The sequence below is a fragment of the Hydra vulgaris genome, chromosome 08 (genome assembly GCF_038396675.1).
Source record: "Hydra vulgaris chromosome 08, alternate assembly HydraT2T_AEP".
Classification (NCBI taxonomy): domain Eukaryota; kingdom Metazoa; phylum Cnidaria; class Hydrozoa; order Anthoathecata; family Hydridae; genus Hydra; species Hydra vulgaris.
Window position 1 is genome coordinate 66,452,501 of NC_088927.1, and position 22,852 is coordinate 66,475,352.

Here is a 22,852-nt window from a genome sequence, read left to right on the forward strand (position 1 = left end):
ACATAATTAAATTAATCAAACCATCAAAAAAGAACTCCTTACAGATGAAAAATAAGAATATATTCTCAAATCTGGCCTTGTATGAAATACTGTTGCCACATCTGGGGCAGATCTTCTAATGATGCCCTTTCTCTTTTAGACAAGGTGCAAAAACATATTGTAAACATAGTTGGACCTGCTCTTGCAGCCTACCTCCAACCATTATCACATCATTGTAATGTTGCTTCTCTTTCTCTTTTCTACAAATACTATAATGGACACTGCCCTAAAGAGCTTGCGTCTCCTGTGCCATCTACTAAAATTCATTCTTGTGTTACTCGTCATTCAATTAAGTCTCATCCTTTTACTGTCACTGTTCCTAAATGCTCCAAAAAATCTTGTTCCTCTAGTTTTTTTCCTCGAACATCAGTTCTTTGAAATTTGTTACCTTCATCTTGCTTTCCTGATTTATATAATTTGCGGTTTTTTAAGTTGTTTGTCAATCGTTATCTTGCTCTACAATCTTCATCTTTTCCCTTCCAGTAACTTCCAACTTTTATAATGGTTGCTTGCTGCCTTGTTGGAAGTAAAGATGTTAAAAAAAAAAAAAATTAAAACATATTTATTTTTATTTTACGCCTATAATACCTTCTTTTTTGACAATTGGATTTATGTAATTTTGTAACAATTTTTGTAACATTTTTTATTACACCTGATGATGCTGACCGCTATAGATCAGTGAAATATTATAAATATATAATTATATCAAAATATATTTAAAACAAAAAGTTTACATGTAGTCTTCTTTATCAAATTCATCATATAACTTATTACTTGAATTTAAGTTACTCATTATTTAAATTAATTTTTTTGTCGGTAAAGGTAAGTTTGTTCTTTTGTTTTCAAAAGACTTTTTATTAAAATTTTCAACTTTTTTTGAAATTTATCGACTATTTTCGAAAGACTTTTTATCAACAAAATAGCTTTTGGTAATTACTTTTTAATCTAATGTAACAAAAAAGCAACATTTTTAAAGTCTGATTGTTAAAGTTTATTTTCCTTCTTTTCTATTAACTTAGGTCATTCTGTTTAAATTACAACGCCAGTTTTCGCTTTTTATAAAGAACGAATGAAAGTTTTGAAGTCATACATGCTAATAATTAGCAATCGTTTTTAAGAAATTAAATTATAAAAATTTCTTATGTTAAAACTTCTATTTATCAAACATTTTTAATTAAATAATAAACTTTTTTTATTTAATTTCATTTAAATGTTTGTTGAAAATGTTTTGTTTAAATAATATAATAAAAATTTTAATATACAAATAAAGTTTTGTCATAAGTTCTATAAATGTAAACATTCGTTGTTATATTATTAAAAATAATTAAAATATAGTGATACCTTTTGATTGATAGCTAGTTTATCTTTCCATCATCGTTCATTCAAAATTTAATAACAAAAAAACTTTTCTTTCTCTCTTTATAAGAGCGAGTGCGCAATAAAAATACGAATATGTTTAAAACGCTAGTTCAAGTTAAATAAAAACCTTTATTATAGATGTAACTCTTTATTTTTTGATACATAAATGATACTTTTTTTTATGATAACGGACAACTCAAAATATCGCCAGGTTATATATATATATATATATATATATATATATATATATATATATATATATATATATATATACATATATATCTGTTGTTTTACTCGCAGCTCACCATCTCCATGTTAGCCAGTTTCTCAAAGTCTTTAAAATATATGTCCCAATCTACAGACTTTTTTTCATTCCAGCGTGTTTAACTCCAAAGAGTTTTAGTAAATGACGGCATTGTAGATTTTCGATAAGAAATCTGAAAATTCTTTTGCTATAAGTTATTTTTGCTATATATTTATTGTTATTAAATGATTATTATCGTTATTAAGATTCTGTTAAAAAAATTATTTTGTATTATATAACATTACTGCAAGCTGCTGACAGCGGCTTTTGATTTTTTTTAAATTTTGACTGCAAGCTGCTTTAGAGTATGCTTCACAATTAATCTTGATTTGTACATAAATTTTCACTCTAGAGTCTTATAATTTGTTTGTTCTTAAGGTTAAATTAATTCTCTACATAATCAAGAACAAATAAGAGCCATATTGTGTTATTATAAAAAATCACTTTACAAAGTCAAAAAATCTTGAGTAATCCTTGATTAAAAAAAACTTCAAATTTAGTTCCAAAATAAAGTAGCGCTAACACTCTAACATTTAACTTGTAGAAGTGTATAAGTATTAAGCTAAGTAATTAAAAAGTTCTTTTGAAGAAAAACATTCTTTTTATACATTAAATGAGTTTTGTTTTGGACTTGATGTTTAAATTACTATTTATAAAGCAATGGTTTTAAGTGCTTTGCATTTCTTATTGTTTAATGATGCGTGTTAAAAACTTATTTAATTAAAAAGTTTTTTTGTTTCGCTTTCTATTATATATAGTTTGTTATGTTTTTAAAGAGATTAGCTATTCAAATTTTAATTAGTTGTCAATGTTATGCCATCCAAATTTTATTCAAAAAAGGTGCAGTTGCAGCAAAAAGATTTTTGTTAAAATGGGTGGTAGCGAAAGCCTTATAAAAGTTAACCTTATAAAAGTTTAATTAACAGCATTTATTTGCTAAACTTTTCATGGAGTACAAATGTTCTTGAAATCTTTATTTAATCATGCAAGAATATATTTAATGAAATTTATTCCGTAAAACATGTGTTGCTTATTTTATTTTATTTTTTAAATTGAACAATTCTGGTCAAGATTGCAAAAAAGTGTAGCATTATCAAGTAAATTTGAAAATTGAAATCATTTAATGAAAAACTTTAAATTTTGGTAGTTTTTTGAATTGTAATTTTAAGAGACAGGTTTTAATGTAAAATACTTGCCAAATACAACTTAAATTGGGAAATATTAAATATCATGTTTTTTAACGCGCGCTTTAACACATTGATAATTTTAATTGCCATTTGTCTTGAATTATTGCTATAAAACATTATTTATTGCTTTAATTAATAAAAAGCTGTCTGTAAATTTGTCAAGTGTAAAATCTATAAATATTTTTTAACTAAAAATTAAAGAATTTTGCATATATCTCTTATAAATGATGTTGTTTACCAAAATTCTTTATTAATTAAAAGTTTAAGAATTTGTAAAATATCATTTCGATAGGAGAACAAAAATGTCATAGTGATAAATGTCATAGTGATAAATATCATAGTGATAAACTGCGTAGATAAACTAGAAAAAAATTTAACATTGTTTACATTATAAGAAAAAAGATTTTGAATACCTCTTTTTTGAATATTTTTTTTTTTTAAGGGAATATTTATTATATTTGTTATATTTGTTATATTTTAACATAAAAATCTTGATTTTATTTGGTTCTTGCGCTCTATAAAAAAACATTCTTTTGTTTAGCTTCCTATAAAGTTTTAAACGATTGATAATAAATGCTTATTTTAAAAAACGTAAAACAAAAACAAAGAATATTGATTCAAAAAAAAAATTCTACAATGACGTCATTTACTATAACTTTATGGAGTTAAACACGCTGGAATAAGTTATAAAGTCTGTAGATTGGGACATATATTTTAAAGACTTTGAGAGACTGGCTAACATGGAGACAGTGAGCTTCAAGTAAAACAACAAAGTTTTTTTTTCTTGGTATGCCTTTATTATTTTGTTTTACTTCAAAAAATTATGTTAAACATTTTTTTTATCATTCTCTTTAATATGAACACAACTTGTCTCAGCACTTTGGGATCTCTTTAAACAACTATATTTTATTACTTTATTACAATAATCACATTTCTTTTGCCATGTTGATTTTAACTTTAAAAGTTTTCATTAGCTAACTCTTTTGATTAGTCTTGATTCCTTCAAAAAGTTTTGCTGGTTGACGTTTGTTACATACAATTGCTGCGCATTTTAGTTGACAATTTCATAAGTGGAGTGCAAAACACAGGCTAAGTGTATGGTAAAGATAAAGTTTTCATATTAAGTTTTTAGATATACCATATGATGCCAGACGATGTATGGCTGACATTCAGATGCAAGATTTCTGATGTTGCATCTGGTTGTCTCACTTTAGAACATTTGAAATGTCCCCCCAGGGAGTTTTTAGTATCAATTGGGATTTAAACACAAACAATATGCAAGTATGCAAAAAATTTGACCGAGTATGAAGTCGACAAAGTTAAATTTATTTTTTCCGTTTTTATTAGTGAGCACTGAGTTTAATGAGTTGATTTGAGTTGATGTAATAAACCCAATGATAAACAATGAGTTAATGTAAACTTAACACTCTACATATATAAGGCTTTGCTGAGATTAAATGAGTATGAGAGGCTAGTATTCGTGTTGACTCTTTTCGACATTTCCATAAAAATTTTGATGCACATGATTGTGTTGGAATTAAAATGACTTTAATAATAGTTTTTTGATAGTTTGCTTTTGTTTTGCTCTGCTTTGGTTTCACTATATTATTGTTTGAAATTGTTTTGAAAAAATTTTTTTGCAAACAACAGCAAGCATAAGTTCATTTGTTTCATGGCTTTTCCTTACTTAAATATTTTGACTCCCTTCATGAAGATTATTAAAACAAATTGATATTTTTAAAGTTGTAGTTTGTTTATATGAATCAAATTTTTATGACTGTTTACAAATTATTAAATACTATTGCATCTATTATTTGCATTTTTTTTACTGTATATAAAAAATAAGTTAAGCTCAGATCTTTTCTAGCTGAATCTGGTATGAGTAAATAACAACTTTTATGAAAGTTTTAGAATTTATTTCAAACTTTAAAAATTTTTAAAATGCAGTTTGTTTCATACACTTTTCCAAGGTATTAGTTATTGAATAGTAGAAAATGTTGTTTTATCTTATAACAAGTTTATTGCTGTCAAAAAATTTTAAAAAGCATGTAAATATATTTAATATCAAAACAAATAAAATGGAAATGATGCAGGAATAACATAAAATAAAGTATAGTATAACATAAAATAAATTGTAAAACATAGCATAACTTAAGTATAACATAAAATAAAAATAGTTTAAGAAATAGTGCAAGTATTAGTAAAAAAATAGTGCAAGTAAAATTATAGAAATAGTGCAAGTATAACAACAAAAAATTATATGTAATGATAATCGTAATGATAAGTTTCAGCTTTGTTGAAACTTATTTTTTTTTTGTTCTTTCAACTTATAAACTTATAAAGCTTTTCAGGTTAATTAATCGATACAAATAATAAGACATAAAAAATATAAATAATAATTATAAACATTTATAGAAAAAAAATAATGCATATAAAATGTCATTCTTGTTGAAGTTTCGTCATGCTGTCATATTGTAAATTTCAACTAAATTTGTATTTACTTTTAATGAAATTTAAAAAAATGACTAATGCAAAAACATTAGTGTATTTTTTTTTTCTTTTAAATAAAAAAATTCACTAATGCTTTAAAAAAAACTTTGCCAAGTCTTTTTTTTTTATTTGTTTTTTTGCCTTTATAAAATGAATTAATAGGTTTGGAGGTTGGCATAGCTAAAAGCACACTATTCCCAGCAATTTTTGTTTACATTCTGTTATTTATTATTATCAATGTACTTTGTTATGGAATTGAGCTTTTATACAGTTTGCATTTTGTATAAAATAGGTTTTAATTTACATATAATATAATAGTATGCTTTATAGATTCAATCTTCAAAAAAGTTTTGGCCGTGGATGGAAGAACTTTTCTTTCCACAAGTTTATCCTGACCCATGGTATAACTTGAGTGCTTTCTATTCAAATACAAGTAAACAAAATTTCCCTGGAAAATTGTTTTTAAATGATCTCACTTCAAAGATTGTTAATGGAATAAGAATTCGTCAAGTTCGTATTCAGCCAGGTAAAAATTTGAGTTTTTTATTTTAATGGTTTGATTCTTTTTTTAAGAATCAAATCAATGTATTAAAATCAAAAAACTAGCTGCCAGTTAGTTTTTCACCCAGTCGCTCATAACGATCCCATGAGTTTCAATTTTTTTTTCCAATAAATGGTATGTCCACAGTATGTATCTTGATATGTATTTATTTATATTCTATTGTATGTAAAATGGAAACACTATAAGCATATGAACTATGAACATGTAAACATACTTATTATAAACTATAAATTAAAAACATTTGAAAATACAACATTTGTTTAATATTTGTTAAATAATATACCTTACAATTCATGTTATGAATTTTAAAAGCGATAAAAAAATGCTATGCAAAATGACTTTTGTGAAGTAATATATTTTAAAAAAATCAAATTCAATATCTTTAAAATAATTAAATCTCTACAATTTACTTCATTAGTTTAACATTTGGTTCCTCATTAAGGTTAATTCGAGAAACGTTTTTTTTTTAATTCAAGAAACATTTTTTTTTTACCAATCTAAATCTAAAAATGGGGTTTTATTTTAATAATCTAAAGTATTTAAAAAAGTATTTAATTAATTATAAACCTAAATAAAAATGTATACAAATTGTAAATCTGTAATAAATAAAAATAAAAATGTATAGTAATTAAAATAATAATAGTTATAAAAATTAATAAAAATAAATAAAATATAAAATTTACAACACAGATCTACCAAAATAATGCTTTAAACCTGTTTCAATAAGAAAATCAAGTTGTTTGCAAAGTCTTATGGGAAAAGGCAATATTTTTTAGAAAAAATCATATCCTAAAATTTTACTTACAATTCGTAATAACAATACACAAAGTATATATATATATATATATATATATATATATATATATATATATATATATATATATATATATATATATATATATATATATATATATATCAGGCCTTCTTGTAAGAGGCGTACGATCGCACATCTTAAATGACCACGCACATAAAACTATGTTTTGATAACTTGTCCACGGCTTATTAGAAGTTTTGATTTTTAGCGCAAAAATGCTAAAAAAAGAAAATGGCGCAATAAAAACCAAAGCCGAAATTTAAACTAAAAAAAAATTTCAAAAATAACAAATTTCTGTTTGTTTTTTCTTTTTTTTTTATTATTCGTTAAAATTTTCATTTCTTTAATTTAGTTTCAGTTTTGTAAAATCAATATAAATGTACAATACAATAAGGTCAATACAATTTTTTTATAAACTCAGAAGGCCTTTCATATAATTTTCAGCTATGTATAAAAATTTTTTTTTACACTTATAACACCTAAAGGTGAATGTGAAGAAACTGAGCACTGACTAGGATCAGAAACAAGAATGTGTAGAAAATGAGTACTGACTAGGATTAGAAACAAGACATAAATCGAGTAGAGAAGGTAAATGATTCAGATTGTTAGGAAAGCAAATTTGAAAGTTGACGTGTTAGAAATTGCGAAAGGCAAAAGTTGTGGGCCTTAACACCTGCAGAGTCACTGACACTAGAGCCAAGCCATTAGTTTGATTATCAATAAATTCACCAATAACAATGATATTACCTGAAGGATAAAGAGAGGCCTTGGTTAATTTGATCAGAAATAACATCAAAAAGAGTACACTCTGAGATAAAGGAGAGCGATATATAACATAGTGAAAGGTGGTAGAGTGAAGTGAAGCTAAATGAAAGCACATAAAAGAAAAGTCTGTGGATTCAAACCTAGTTTCCCAAAAAATGAGTGAATTCTTATGAATGTAAATCCCTAGGCCAAGCATGTGACTATTGGAGTCTTGACAAATTATCGTAAGATAGCCATCAGCACTATTTAATTTGAGTTCAGCTGTCTCATCACAAGATGAGACAGCTGAACTAAAATTCATCTCACAAAGAGCATGTAGGTCTGGTGAACTTTACAAGAGATAAGACTCAACAGAAGAAAATTAACTTTAAAGGCATTAGTGATTAATAGCTTTAGAAAACTTGGTTATGACAATGGTTTTTTATGTTTTATAGTTTTTGATACTTTAGTCATTTTTTAAATTGACTAAAGAACTTTACTCAAAGCACAGATAGTAATCAGTACACTATCTAATAGTTCAATGCCTCATTTCTATTAATAAACCCTAAGCCGTAACAAGGGCTCCAAATGTAACCTCAACAATGCACACCATAAGTACAAACAAGGACACCATCCATGCGCAACATGGCACTGTTAGTACTCTAATATTTTACAGCTGTTGATTGAATCGGTCTTTCTGAGAGCTACAATAGAGTTAGAGAAACCTGACTACCAGCCGGCCTTAGAACCATAAAACTGAGTTTTATAGCTGTGCCTTCTTTAAGAGATAATAGAATGAGTTGTCTAGTCATAAAAACAGCTTTTGACAGAATCGGTCTCTCTGAGAGTTATGCCAGAGTTCCGAAAACCTGACTACCAGTTGACTTCAGAACCATAAAACTGAGTTCTAGAGCTGTACTCTCATTAAGAGGTAGTAGAATGAGTTGTCTAGTCATAAAAACAAAGATACAAGCAAAACTCTTACAGTAAGTAAAGAAGATCCAGCATTCAACATTCTAAACTGGAAACAATGCATTATAAATATATCTACACCAGCGTAATAAATAAAAAAGGGCTGTGATCTGGTTATATCTGGTCAACAGATAGAACCTGTTTACCCCTTACATGTGTGAGCATGAGTTTTGTTTTGTTGAACTTCTTAGAACTTAAGTCATGATCCCGGTCTTGTAAAAACTTTCAAAGTTTTGGTCTTGATCTTGGGTTGATTTTTTGATGTATTGGTCTTGGTCTTGAAGCATATTATTATTTGTTTTTTCAGATTCAGATTCCCCATTTTATGGGGAATCTGAATCTGAAAAAATAAATAATAATAATAAAATATGTCTTGTTGCACATAAAATATATTTTATTATTATTGTTGGTCTGAAAAACTTGGTTTTTGGCCAAAATTAAAATTTTGATGTTTTTATACTAAATCGATAATGCTGAATCCAAATCTGAAAACAGTTTTTGATTTTGAGGTTTTGTTGTTCATTTAATGCAGTCAAGAATTTCAGAAAAATTTTTTATTTTTTTACTTGTGGTTTCATGATATATTGCATTTATACATACATACATATATATATATATATATATATATATATATATATATATATATATATATATATATATATATATATATGTATATATATATATATATATATATATATATATATATATATATATATATATATATATATATATATATATATATATATATATATATATATATATATATATATATATATATATATATGGGCTGCAGCAAGGGAGGGGGTCAAGGGCAACGACCACTCCCCTTTCCCACATAAAAATTTTTCATATCAAGCCAAACCTTAATATTTTAGTTAAAAATTGTAGGTGATAATATCTGTTTCTTTTTTCTTTTTTAATCAATATTTTGTTTAATTCTAATTTTCAATTTAATAATTAATCTAAAGATATTTAAGTCAATACATTAAATTAAAAACTGTAGTATAAAAAGTATATGTATTATACAGAATAACAAAGATATGATTAAAAATGTGGTTTAAAAACAACACAAGTACAGTTTCAATACGGTATAGTTTGCAATTAATATTTTAATTCTCTGCAGCTGATTTTTTTAGAAATTATTAGGCGATAATAGATGTTCAAAATATACTATAAATATAACGTTTTAATAGCAGACTTTGCATTTTACATGGATTTTAAATTTACTAAAATATCCATTTTTTTAAAGTATTTTCATCTAGTTAAATATATGGAATATTTTATAAAAATAAAATAAAAATGAATATTTGAACTATTTTTAACAATTTAGGTAGCAAGTACAATTGTATAAAGAAAAAATATTTTTGACCAAGTATTTATAGAAATAAAACAAAAATAGAGACACTAGTATTTTTGATAACATTAAATAGGTATATTTTTGGAGCTTTAAAGTTGGTTTAAATAATTATATCTGCAGCTAATTTTTTTTTTGAATAATGTATGTATATTAGAATTTAATAAAATTGTATCAATAAATCATTCAATATTAGTCGATTTTTTCATATTTTAGACAGTGAATGTTATCGTATCGTATGGGGCGTTGTCTTTTCTAAAACTAATAATAAGTCAAACACTTTTGTTATAGCAAACAGCATATTATCTTTTCTTTCTAATCTCTAGCACTTTTTGCACTCTTAACTTTCATTCTTCTTCATCTTTGGAACACAAAAGAGTTTAAGTAATGCATTCGCTAAATGCAAACCATGCATATTTCTTTACGGTTTTCATTTTATTGCAACAACCTTTTTTTTTTATTTGGTATTTTAGTTGTTTCAATTGGAATAAAATATGCCAAGGTCCATCTAACCAGGAATGTTTTATTTTTATTTGAAATCAGCATGAAAAATACACACCAATCATAAATTCAATAATTAAACATAGATTTTTAAGGTTTTTTTCTGTTAGATAATGAATTGAAACCCACAGTCTACAAAGACGGTTGACTGTAGTGAGCCATCTGGATTGAGAAACAGGACCTATTTCAAGGTTTATTAACTTTTCAGGTAACACTCCAGATCTTATTGCTGTTACAATTCTGTATTCGTAAGCCTATTATATCCATTTATTTAACCAAAAATTGAAAATCACAAATTTTTATAATTTTACAAAATTAGGTGTCACTCATATAGTTAAAAACTAGTCATTGGAATGACACCTAAATAAGATTAAAAAAAAAAAAAAAAAATTCAACAGCAGTATTAATAAATGAAGCAAGCGTAAATTAAATTAGTTATAAAAAAGTAATGATTAAGCTATAATAAATTATATAAAAAGACAAAAAAATATGAAAACACTCAATTAGTAATAACAATAATAATGATTAATATAGTTAAATAGTGTACTGAGTACATTAAATAGTGTACTGAGTACTATTTGTGCTTTTAGTCTAATCAGCTGAAAGATTATTAAGTATTGTCTGGCAAAACAATAAGTGGTTCACCTAAAATTACTTTTCCAAAGTTTTTGTTTGCATGTTTTCATAGAGAGACCTCGGCATATTTTATTCCAATTGAATTCCTTGTGCAAAAACATATTCCCATGAGAAGCGAGGAGCATATATAAGAGCACAAGAAATCAATAGGAGTTTTATGAGCATAAACAATGCTAGATATAACTTAGTCGGACAAATTTTAAATAAAATTTATAAACTATTAATTGCTTATTATATGTAAATTTTAATAAAGATATCAGTATTATATACTAAATATTATAAAATGTATTAGTATATCATTTACTAAGTTTGTTATAACAAAAGTGTTTGGCTTATTATTTAGCTTATTGGTTTTAGAAAAAAAAGCGCACCCTACTATACAATAACATTCACTGTCTAAAATGTAAAAAAATCAACTAATTTTTCTAAAAGCTACCTTCACAAAAGCCCCCATTATTTGTTTATTTTTTTGACTTTTTTACAAAATATGAAATTTTTATAAAGTTCGACATTATAAAGTTCAAATAATTGAAATTTTTTTTTTAATTTATAATTTTTTCTCTTTAATTATTCATATTTTCGTCATTTTCTTGTTGAAAACTAAGAATTCCCCCCTAACGAGACATTTTTAATTTTTTTATTTCAGATCCAGATTCCCTCTAAAATTCCCCAGAAAAATGAACTCCCCTTACTTTTGAAGTTTGATAAAAACAGGAAAAAAAGCAACACACTTTACCGTAACATTCTTTGTCTAAAATATGAAAATATTTTAGACAAATAATTTTTTGTAAAAATGCCCTTCTCAAAAATACCTGATTTTTGTAAAAATACTTCACAAATTCACAAATACTCATTTTCTGTGTTTCTTTTTCTGACTTTTTGAACCAAATAATCAATTTTCTTAAAATTCAACATAACAATTATTGAGTTAATCAAAAAATTTATATACCAAATTTTTTTTTTAATTATAGTTTTGCCCCATTAATTAGTCATATTTTAGTCATTTTATATTGAGGGTCGCAATAGCATAAAATAAGTAATTATTTTTAAAAATAATACGATGTTTTTTGTTCTTGACATGTTTCGTAAAATTTATTTACATTTTCAAAAGTTTATTTTACAATAATAAAAAACTCTGAAATAAATATTAAAAAATAGAAGTCTTTAGAGAGAAATATTAACGGACAAAAAATTATTCATAATAAACCAATATATTTATTACAAAATAACTTGGTAAATAAGCAATCAAAATAACCAACTGTCAAAAAAAATAATAATAAATAAAGTGACAGTAAAATTAAATAGATAAGTTTATAGCATAATGTAAAGTTTGTTTATTAAGTGAGGGACTTTACCATTAAATGTGGAGGGCTTCTTTTATCTTTAATTTGTGTTTGGTTGGGGCGTTATCCAAAATCTCAAAAGAGATAATATAAATAAGATTAATAATAATATTAATAAGATTATAATAAGATAAATAATGAGAACATTGTTATTACACGACCAGACAAAGGAAATTGTTCTTAATAAAGTTGATTATATAAATTCATTACATAATATTATAAGTAATAAGACTAAGTTTAAAGACTTAAAAGAGGATCCAACTATAAAAGAGAAATATCTTTACAAGGGTATCTTAGAAAACTTTATAAGCTTAAATGTTTTGAAAAAGACATTTACACTAAAATCTATCCTGTATTGTATCCTATATACCAATATTTACTTTTATCTTATCAGTAGAGATGCAGCAATTTTCTTTTGAGGGCTTGAACAGTGTGTCTATGTATCTTATTTGTGGTTTTTCACTTTCTTTCTGATCCAGTTTGATTGGTTGTTTCTCCAGTGTCCTTATACATCTTAGATTCATTCTAACTTGCTCCTTGAGTCAGTGTAAATGATGGCATCTTCATAATTCTTCATAATTGATTTCGAACTATTTTTATAAATATATTATATATATGTATTTTATCTAAAAAGTGCTAGATTAGCATATTGCATCATTAATGAATACATATTAGATTTTATGTATATACAGAGTTAGGTCAACCCTTTATACATGCAATTTATATTTTATTTAAAAATCATATAAAAATAAATTTTTAGAATTATTGAACTATGATTATGACATCAATATAAATGTGAAATTTTTGAGAAAAGAAGAATTAAATAAACTTAGGTTTAATATAAAACTCATGTTAAATATAAAAAATTTTATATTAAATATAAGTTTAATTTTTAGTAAAATACTTTGAAAACCCATAAATAAATTTTTTACTAAAAAAATTTGGCATTGATTGTGCATATGTACCACTATGTAAATATTGTAGATATGTACTACTGTGTAAACTTTTTTAATTACATTTTTAAAAATAAATTTGTAGTTTTTTATTTCATTATTAAATTTTTCATTAACTACGTTTAACATTTTAAAATTGTTTTTTAGATTCTTGTAGGAAAGCATACTTGATGTCTAATTTTATCAAAATTGATTGTTTGTCATCATATACATCATCTCTTGAAGAAACAAGAGATTTCGATTTAAATTGGAAAATTCCAAAACAATATAACTCTCCTATTATTCCTTCCACAATGCCATGGAGGTATCAAACTTGGCAAGAGCTTGATGGGTATCCATATGCAGCAGGTTTAGATATATATTACGGCGGAGGCTATGTCTTAGAAATCTTTCCTAAATGGAAAAACAAGGCTATACTGGAACAGTTAAAGAATTCAAAATGGATTGATAGACAAACACGAGCTGTAATAATAGAGTTTGCTTTGTTTAATGCTGCTACTAATTATTTTACCATGGTTACTATGGCCTTGGAATTTCCTGCCTCTGGTGGAGTTGTGCCTACTTCTTCTATACTTACATTTCAGTTGTTTTCTTCAGGAACAAATATATATGTCTGGCATTTTCTGTTTATTTTGATGGTTTTAGTATTAACCATTCGACATTTTCGTCTTTTGTATCGATCTGGCTGTAAGTATTTTCTGGAGTTTTGGAGCTTAGTTGAAAGTTCAATGATACTATTTTCAATAATTGCAGTTGGGTTTTTTTTTTTTAAAGGTAATTTTTTTTTCCATTATTAAATGCTGTTTTGTTTTTCAACCTTCAAAATGTTTCTAAAATTTACTATTATTATCTTTTATTAAATTTAAAAAAAGTTTTCAAATTTTGTTATAATTTTTTACTTATAATGTTAGACTTTTATGGATGCAGAATCATTTTAATCTTTTAATTGTTATCTTTTTGATTTGCTCCTTTTTCAAAATCCTTCTCAACTACAGAACCTTCAAATACTTAAAAACCTTCAATAATATAAATCAATAAATTTATTATCTTCATAATAAAATTAGCAAAAAGTTAATGATTTTTTAAATTTTTTAATTAGAAACCAAATGTTAGTTTTGAACTCTACAAAACTTTTCATATTTTTTAATCTATCTATTAAACTTTTCATACATTTTATTTCTTCAAACTTTATGTTTCAAAAAAGTTTCAAAGACAATTTATTTTAATTTTTAATAAAAAATTAAAATAAATAAAAATAAAAGTTTTTTTTTTTGCTTTTTTTTGTTGAATTGTATATAGTATGTTATATAGTTTTGTATTAGTTTTAGGTATAGGCTGTATTATTATATTATATAATTTTGTATTAGTTTTAGGTTTCTGTATTATTATATTATATAGTTTTGTATTAGTTTTAGGTTTCTGTATTATTATATTATATAGTTTTGTAATAGTTTTAGGTTTCTGGGATTAATAGAAGTGGTAGATACGAATTTTGATATGAATTTCATTTTTAGGTGCATTGAATTTTAAGTATATTTAGCTTTATTAAACTTAAAAGCTCTGAAACCTTTATATATTTTTTATTTTAACTGATTTTGGGTTCATTTTAGTATAAAGAGTATTCATGTTTTTTGTAATGTCAACAATAGATAATAATATCCAAATATAGTAGCCAATGCTAGTTGCGTTGATTTGCACTATCTTTGATGGTATAAAAGCTTCAGCAAATCGTCACTATATGACGATTTGCTGAGGTTTTTATACCATCAAGCTTTTCAGAAACCAAGACACATAACAGTTAGCAATAAAAGTAATGAGTTGCTTTATTTTAAATTTTTCTTGTTTAGTGATGGTGATATGAATGTTTTAGGTCATTTAAAGGCTTGGAATATATATTGCATCTGCAAAAAATCTTGCCTTGTAACATGCTCTGGTATATATATATATATATATATATATATATATATATATATATATATATATATATATATATATATATATATATATATATGGAGCAAACATGAAAATAGTGTTTTATCCAACGGATCAAATATGTGGTAAAATAGAAAAAACTTATTACTAGCTTGTACCTTACTAATTAGTATTAGTAATTCTTTTTGAATAAACTTATTGTTATAGTATATATAATTGCTATAGTAAATGGTAGCATTTATCAGATATTCTATAATGTAAAACTAATATTTTCATGAAAAAATTGGACAAAACTCATTTTGCATGAATCTGTAGGACAAAACATTTTTTGATTGTAAGTTTCATGTACAAATATTGATATGAATGAAAATTAATATTAAAATTGAAAATCGTGAAGCATTTCAAAAAATATTTTATTTTTTCCTTTTTTAAAAAGTTTCATATTCTAACAGATATTTCCTGTTCTAGGCAATCACACAGTTCTTCTTTTAGTTTTTGTTAAGGTGATGTTAATAGGCCAAAAATGTGTTTATAAAAATCAAAATGTCTATCTTCCAAGTCTTGTCATTCATTCCCAAACATGATGCTCAAGTGTTTTTTGACATTTTTTTTTCTTTGTAGTGATAAAATGGCCTAAAGGCACCTTCTCTAGTGTTAAGCTTATTATCTGTTATTAACATTTTGTTTAGTTAGTGAAAGAAACTTTTCAGCATCTGATTTAAAGAAAATTTTGCATTGCTGTAACTTTGATCGAGTTTTGGTTATCTTTCTTTTTCTTGATAATATAGATTTTTTTTACATCACTTATCATGGGTAGATCTGTATATTATTTCTGCAGTGGTTTTGTGTCTTTTAAATCCCAGTCAATCCCACATTTTCTCACTTTACCTACTTCTAAGTAAATTTCATAATACTCATCTTTGGATAAAATAATTTCACATTTTCTTAGCTTTTTTTCCACGCTACTAAAAGTTCTGCCAATAAAAAACTATGACCACAAACAGGAAAATAAAACTGTCACAAAAAAAAAATCTCATTTATACTTGCAGAATTATTGGGTTGAATCTGAAGAAAATGTATTGCTGTTTTCAACACAATATTATTTTTGTTTTGAGAAATATATCTGTCACAAAAAATGCGTAGTAACTTCTTTGATTGAAAATCGGTATTCTGTAAAAAATGCAGTAGGGCTGATAATACCTCCTGACTGAATTTGCCTGCTTTTATTCTATACCGTTCGGGTATAGAATAATAGCTTAGTAAGCTAAGATCAGTAATACATAAGTTATAAAAATTTATTTGTCTTCAATAAAATGCCTCTTGAACAAAAGCTTTTGGCAAGGGCTGGATTTGCTGCATATCAAAACAAAAACTTAAAGCAGTTGGTACGCCTGCTTTTAAAAGTGTATAAAATTTTTTAAAAGAGCATTAGCTCTTTTTTTTTTAATGTGATATAATTATTCACTGGACCCATTTAAAGAATTTTTTATTTGTATGTTCAACAAAGTTCAGTAACTGCACACATCAGAAGTTGGAGGCTTAAAACCTATATTTAATAAATAAATTCTTTCACAAAAATTTTTCTGAACATTGCAAAATGGATCTTATTGTTTTTACAGGTTTCATTGTATAGAGTGCTTAATTTTTTGATATTAAGATCACATCGCAAATAAATTCTCCCTGATTTATTCCTATTATAATGGCTTTCCGTACCCTGCAATTGACTTATGAATGCTCCACAGAAGCTTTCTTTTCAATAGACTTATGGCTTGATCTGTCTCCACCTTGTTTTTCTTCTACAGGATGTCCAACACTTGTTTTTTTGTTAATATTTTGCAATCTTGTATGACCTATTTTCATTACACTTAGGAATGGTTTTTTACAAACATGCAAGCATGGTAACTGGTCAGATTTTAGAAAATATTTTACTTAGAAATTGTGTGAACCTCCTTTCTTTTGTTTTTGGGCACTTGAAACTTCTAACGCACTGGCAATCATGTTATCTTGTCTCTGTTTATTTGCCTCTTTATAAAAATTATCCCTTATGTTCTTAACAGATGATGGTGTTATTTTATAACATGAAAAACAGTTGTTTGATGAATTGTGGTTGCAAGGTTTTCATAGATGTTTGAGCCTGGGGTAGCCCAATATCTTTTTTTTTTTTATCTTCAGCTCTTTTTCAACTTGTTACTTATCCTGATTCCCACATTTGTATCACCCATAAGTACTGTATCTTTCTCATGGTCCAACATATCTAATTATTTTTTCAATTAAATATTACAAAATCACCATAATGATAATATTATCAAATACCACTACAATCTGCTACAACTGACAAAAACTACGACATAACCTTAAAATTTGAATGCATTTCATTTAAAAAGTGATTTGTCAGAAAAAAATGGCCGCCGTGAAATTGTTTTGATTGGGTAGATGGTCAAATATTTTTTTGAATTAAATTAGTTTGGGTCAAAGCAGAATTTACATTTTACCTTGATTTTATTTTATTTAGATATATTAAAGAAAACATGCTATGAAGGAAAATCTCTGCGTTATGTTATGAAGTTTATAAAAGCAAAGCTATTTTTTATTTTTATTTTTGTGACAAAACACTATTTGCATGTTTGCTCCTCATATATATATATATATATATATATAGTTCTGTTGGTTGTTGCATTTGGGAAGTACGAAAGGAAAAAAATGATTCTTACGCCAACACATACGTCACTTTTAATTACTATTGACTTTCGTCCAACATTTGCGTGTTGTCAGTTAGTTAAAACCATTAATTTAATTACAAATTAATCGTTTTTTAAAAAAACCGCAAAAACGCAAATTTAATTGACCAGAATGTTTTTAACAATATAAACAATGTTTTTATTTTTATTTTTTTTATTAAAATGTTTTTGTTTTTATTTTTTTAATAAAATGTTTTTATTATTATTTTTTTGACTGTAAATCATGCGCGGAGTGTTGCTACATCAACTATCTTATAGCCTGACTCGCAACAAAGTGCTGCTACATTGACTGACAAATAACCTGACTCGCAACAGAGTGCTGCTACATTTACTATCTTTTAGCCTGACTCGCAAGAGAGTGCTGCTACATCAACTGAGGTTTGGTTGGGTCAGGCAGTCTATCAAATAATAAAAAAAAAATTCCGGTCTTGCATTTTAATTTTTACTTTTTGTCAGCAAAATATGGAAAAAACTTTCTGACAACATATAAGAGTTTTGTGTTTTGGAACAACAAATTTTTAATTGCTCATCTTCTCCATAACCTTGCTTCAAATGGTCTGGGAAAATATTGAGATTACTAAGTAATTTCTTCCTAACTTCAGAATTAAAGCCTACCTTGAAGACCAATGCTCTTCTTTATTTACAGTCACTTCAAGGTTCTTGGTTCTGTATTTCTTATCTACATTAATCTTCCTAACAATTTTACAACTAAAGTATTTGCTGTCTAAAGTCAACTTAATTCTCCTTTTGTGACAAAAAGTCTTTTATTTTCGACCGCTTAGAATAGGCAACCATTGTTGGGTCTGATCTCACTTTTTAAACTTACAGTGGCTTACAGTGGTTTGTGAATTTTAGCTCCAAACAAAACTCAGTTATTTATTGCGAGCAACTATTGCAATATTGTTGACATTCCTATATTAACAAATGGCAAATGAATTTTCTACTTTGTGTCTCCTTGGATTATAATTTACTACGGAACTCTAATGGAAACCATATATGCAATTGATTGCGAAGTTGTTATCTGTTAAGGTTCGTTCTCTTTATCATGCTTGTTATTATCTTACTCCAAATTCCATTCCCTCTACAAATCTCTTATTTATCCTCGTATGGAATATTGTTGTCATAATTGGTCTGGTTCTTCTAATGATGCTGTATCTCTTCTGGAAGTCTAAAAATGCATTGTAAACGTAGTTGGATCTACTTTTTCCTTATTATCGTAAGGTTGCATCTCTTTCGCTTTTCTACAAATACTATCATTGTTGTTGCTCAAAGGAGTTATCATCTCTAGTTCTATCCACTTAAACTAATCCCACTAGACTTGTCATTCAGCAAAGTTGCATTCTTTTACTGTATCCTTTTATGCTCTAAAAACTTTTATTTGTCTAGTTTTTTTCCCAGGACTTCAATCCTTTGACTTTCTGTCATCTCTACATGTTTTCCTGACTCATACAACTTTTCAAGCCTTCTGTCTATCATCTTGTTGCTTTTTAACTCTATTCTTTCTTTTCAAGCAACGCTTAACTTAATAGGGGTTGCTCATAGCCTTGTTAGGAGTGAATTAGATTTTCCATTCGATAATGAGTTTTGTGTTAATTGTTAATATAATAATTTTCATTAAATAATGTTTGTTAGTTTTATGAACTTTAATTATATATATTAAGATGGATGGGGTCACAAGATTACAAGATCATCACAAGTTACAAGATCATGAAGTGGATGGGGTCACTTTATCATAAAGTGGATAGTGGATAGGTAATTGGGGTCACTTCATTATAAAATTGATAAAGTTCACTTGATTGTGAAGTGAATGGTGTCACTTAATATATGTTATTGTATGTTTCTCTAACAGCTTTGTTATTTGTTGAGAAAGAAATTGATAAAACAAGAATAAGAATGTTGAAAGTAAATGATGACAAATTTGGTAGGAAGGTCCGAAAATCTTTATATATACAAAAATATCAATGCTGCTCTATCAACATCAGCATTAAATTAGATAACATACAAAACATCATTATAAATGTTTGATTTTGCATTTAGTGTTTGCAAATAAATAAAGGGATCGTACATAAATTATGCAACGCTAAATTATTTTAATAACAGTAGGAGATCTTAAGCTCTCTTAGGCGGCATTTTTAAACTTTATGCGCTGTTCTGATTTTTTATTTAACTCAAGGTTCTGCTAAGGAAAACTTTTGAGCTCTTTTGTTTTGTTTATTAGTGAAATTTAGCGTTGTGTAATTTATGGAAGATCCCAAAGCTGTTGCTTAACTTTTTCTAATGTAAGTTTTATATCATCGTTTATAAGGTTGTTATTTGAATTCATTGATTATACGCTGTTTATTGCTTGTACCAAAATCTAATGAAAATTTTAAATAAAATAAAAGTTATATAGTATAATGAAAATTCGTATTGTTTGATACTTTTAAATCAGGCCGATTATAAGTTATATAAATTTTTATCTAAAGGATTATCAATATAGCTATTAACCACAGGATTTAATAGTTTTAAAAAACATAAACAAGTTGGGTTACAGAAAAGTTTAACATACCAAGGAAATTTGATTCACAGAGTATTTTAAAATATCTAGGAAATTTGTTTCACAGAGTAGTTTAACACATATAGGAAATTTGCTTCACAGAGTAGTTTAAAATATATAGGAACACTAACACTATTAGCATTAGCAACATTACTACTGCTAATGTTATTATATATTAAGGTTGTTAGTAGATTTCTGAATTGAAATTTTTTATATGTAATAATATTGTTTAAGGTTATCTGGTCAAGATGTTATTACAACGGCTGCTAGACAAAAAACCACAAGCATTTATCAATTTTCAGTTTGCATCCTACTGGGATCTTGTGTATGTTAATCTTATTTCACTCGTTATTTTTTTTGTGACATTAAAATTCATCAAGCTTTTGCAGTTCAATCGCCGTGTTTCATTGGTGTCATATACCCTAAAAGTTGCATGGTACCCTTTAACTATGTTTGGAATTGTCTTTTTTATTATCCTGTGTTCTTTTGTGTTTTCCTCTGCCATTATATTTGGTAAAATTAAAATAATTTTGTTTTATATAAAAAACATAAATTTTATATAAAGTTGTTGATTTTTATATAACATAATATTAGTATTATTCATGCTCTTACCCCCTTTAAATTTTTCACGGTACGGGCCTGATACTGCACTGTATTTTATTTTGAAGGGGGATAAGTAGTTTTTGGTCAAAAAACTTTCTTCTGTGGAAGTCCTTTATAATATTTACACTACTTTTTAATTTATTTGATTTTTTTGCTGTTTAAAATGAATTTTCAAATTTTTTGTTTGTTTTTTTGTTACTCTTATTTATTTTTAACTAAACTCAAACCCATACCCTTATTCCTAGTTGCTTCCATCAATTTTGTATTTTGTAGTTTAAAATAGTTTATTTGAAACAAATGTTTATAGGGGCATTTATGGATGATTATAAGACCTTCTTTAATACAATAACTTCTATTGTTTCATTGTTGTTGGGAAGATTCAGTTTTATTCAATATAAAAATGCAAACGGTTTTCTTGGACCAATTTTTTTTTATGGTTTTAATATTATCGTTATTTGGATCATTATGAACATGTTTGTATCCATATTAAATGATGCGTTTCGAAACGTCCGTACAAGGCCTGACAACCAGACTAATGATTATGAAATAATTGAGTTTTTACTGGAGCAACTTAAAGGTGTATTTTTTTTGTTTTTATTTTGTTCATTTCTTTTAAAGCAATAAGTATTTTGTGAAAAAAAACGTCGCATTGAGATATTAATAAGTTTTTAAATTTGACTTTTTTTGTCTTCTTAGTTTCAGTCATTTTAATGAAATTTTTTATGACGATTTTATGATAGATTTGCTTGGATACAGATGGATTAAAGAGGAGAATGCGTTTTCATATCAAAATGAAAAGATCTCCGATATAAAACACGAAAGCGATACTTATAAAAGAGTATCATATTCAAACGGAATTTTATCGAAAACCTCTGATTTCAACGAAGGTAATTGTTTTTTTTTTTAAATGAACTAATGACTATAGAAGAAATAATTAAATTAATTGTTTTCTATTAAATAATAAGTTATTGTTTAGACTCAGTGGAAAATGAAGTTTTTTATACACTCGAATCGGAAAATTCGATTTATGCGAAATTTCCTCAAAAAAAATATTTATTCAATTCGAATGAACATGAAATTGGCGCAAACGAATCACTTAATAAGTTTATTATTTGTGTAAATCTTCTATATTTAAAAAAAAGTATGCACGAATTTGTGACGATGAAGTGACGATGTCTTTTTTAAAGTAAATGTATACGACTGTTTTTTTGTGACGATTGTGACGAAGAAGTGACGATGTCTTTTTTAAAATAAATGTATACGACTGTTTTTTCCTTAATAAAAATAGCGTTTTGTTTCCGTAATATTTTTTATTTTAAAGTTAAATCTTCTTTTTCTTTAAATGGCGGATTGATTTTTTATTGGCTATTTTAAGAATTGATCATAGTAGATCAATTTCTACTACGCAGTTAAATTTATTTGTCTTTACGGAAGTTGTTTATATTAACTCGAATTAAAATAAATCAAAGTCGAAATTAGTGTAATTTGATAAGAGTTTGGTTAAAGTGACTTAATCAAAGAGTTGTAACCAGTTTAGTTAAGTAACATTGCAACCGGGTGTTTAGACAAATGCGTTAATTTTGATTAGTTTAATAATTTTTAAGAACGCTGTTTTGTTTTATAAAATAATATAGGGTGATTTGGGTAAATTAAGCATACTAAAAGGTTTTTAAGATGTTGGCATTGAAGTTAAAGTTGTTTAGTATTTTTGAATCGACTTTATGTGGACAGGAATCAGTATAATTAACATAAATTTATATGCAGTAATTAGCAGCTATCATCTAA

At 26.1% G+C, this 22,852-nt stretch overlaps 1 protein-coding gene across 10 annotated transcripts in view; it reads left to right on the top strand.

Moving 5' to 3' along the window:
- The window catches only part of LOC105844737 (uncharacterized), a 132,431-nt gene extending 110,065 nt beyond the window's left edge, over positions 1-22,366 (top strand). For 5 of the 10 annotated variants that reach the window (XM_065804199.1, XM_065804202.1, XM_065804200.1 and 2 more), the window contains 6 exons: positions 5,710-5,905; positions 13,406-14,032; positions 20,699-20,977; positions 21,375-21,644; positions 21,808-21,954; positions 22,044-22,366. In XM_065804199.1, coding sequence (XP_065660271.1) covers positions 5,710-5,905; positions 13,406-14,032; positions 20,699-20,977; positions 21,375-21,644; positions 21,808-21,954; positions 22,044-22,237 — 1,713 coding nt within the window. In that variant the 3' untranslated portion in view covers positions 22,238-22,366. Of the gene's footprint in view, positions 1-5,709; positions 5,906-13,405; positions 14,033-19,589; positions 19,681-20,698; positions 20,978-21,374; positions 21,645-21,807; positions 21,955-22,043 lie in introns of all 10 variants that reach the window. The other 5 variants (XR_010640310.1, XR_010640313.1, XR_010640309.1 and 2 more) reach the window with 3 other exon arrangements.
- The last annotated feature ends 486 nt before the right edge of the window (positions 22,367-22,852 follow it).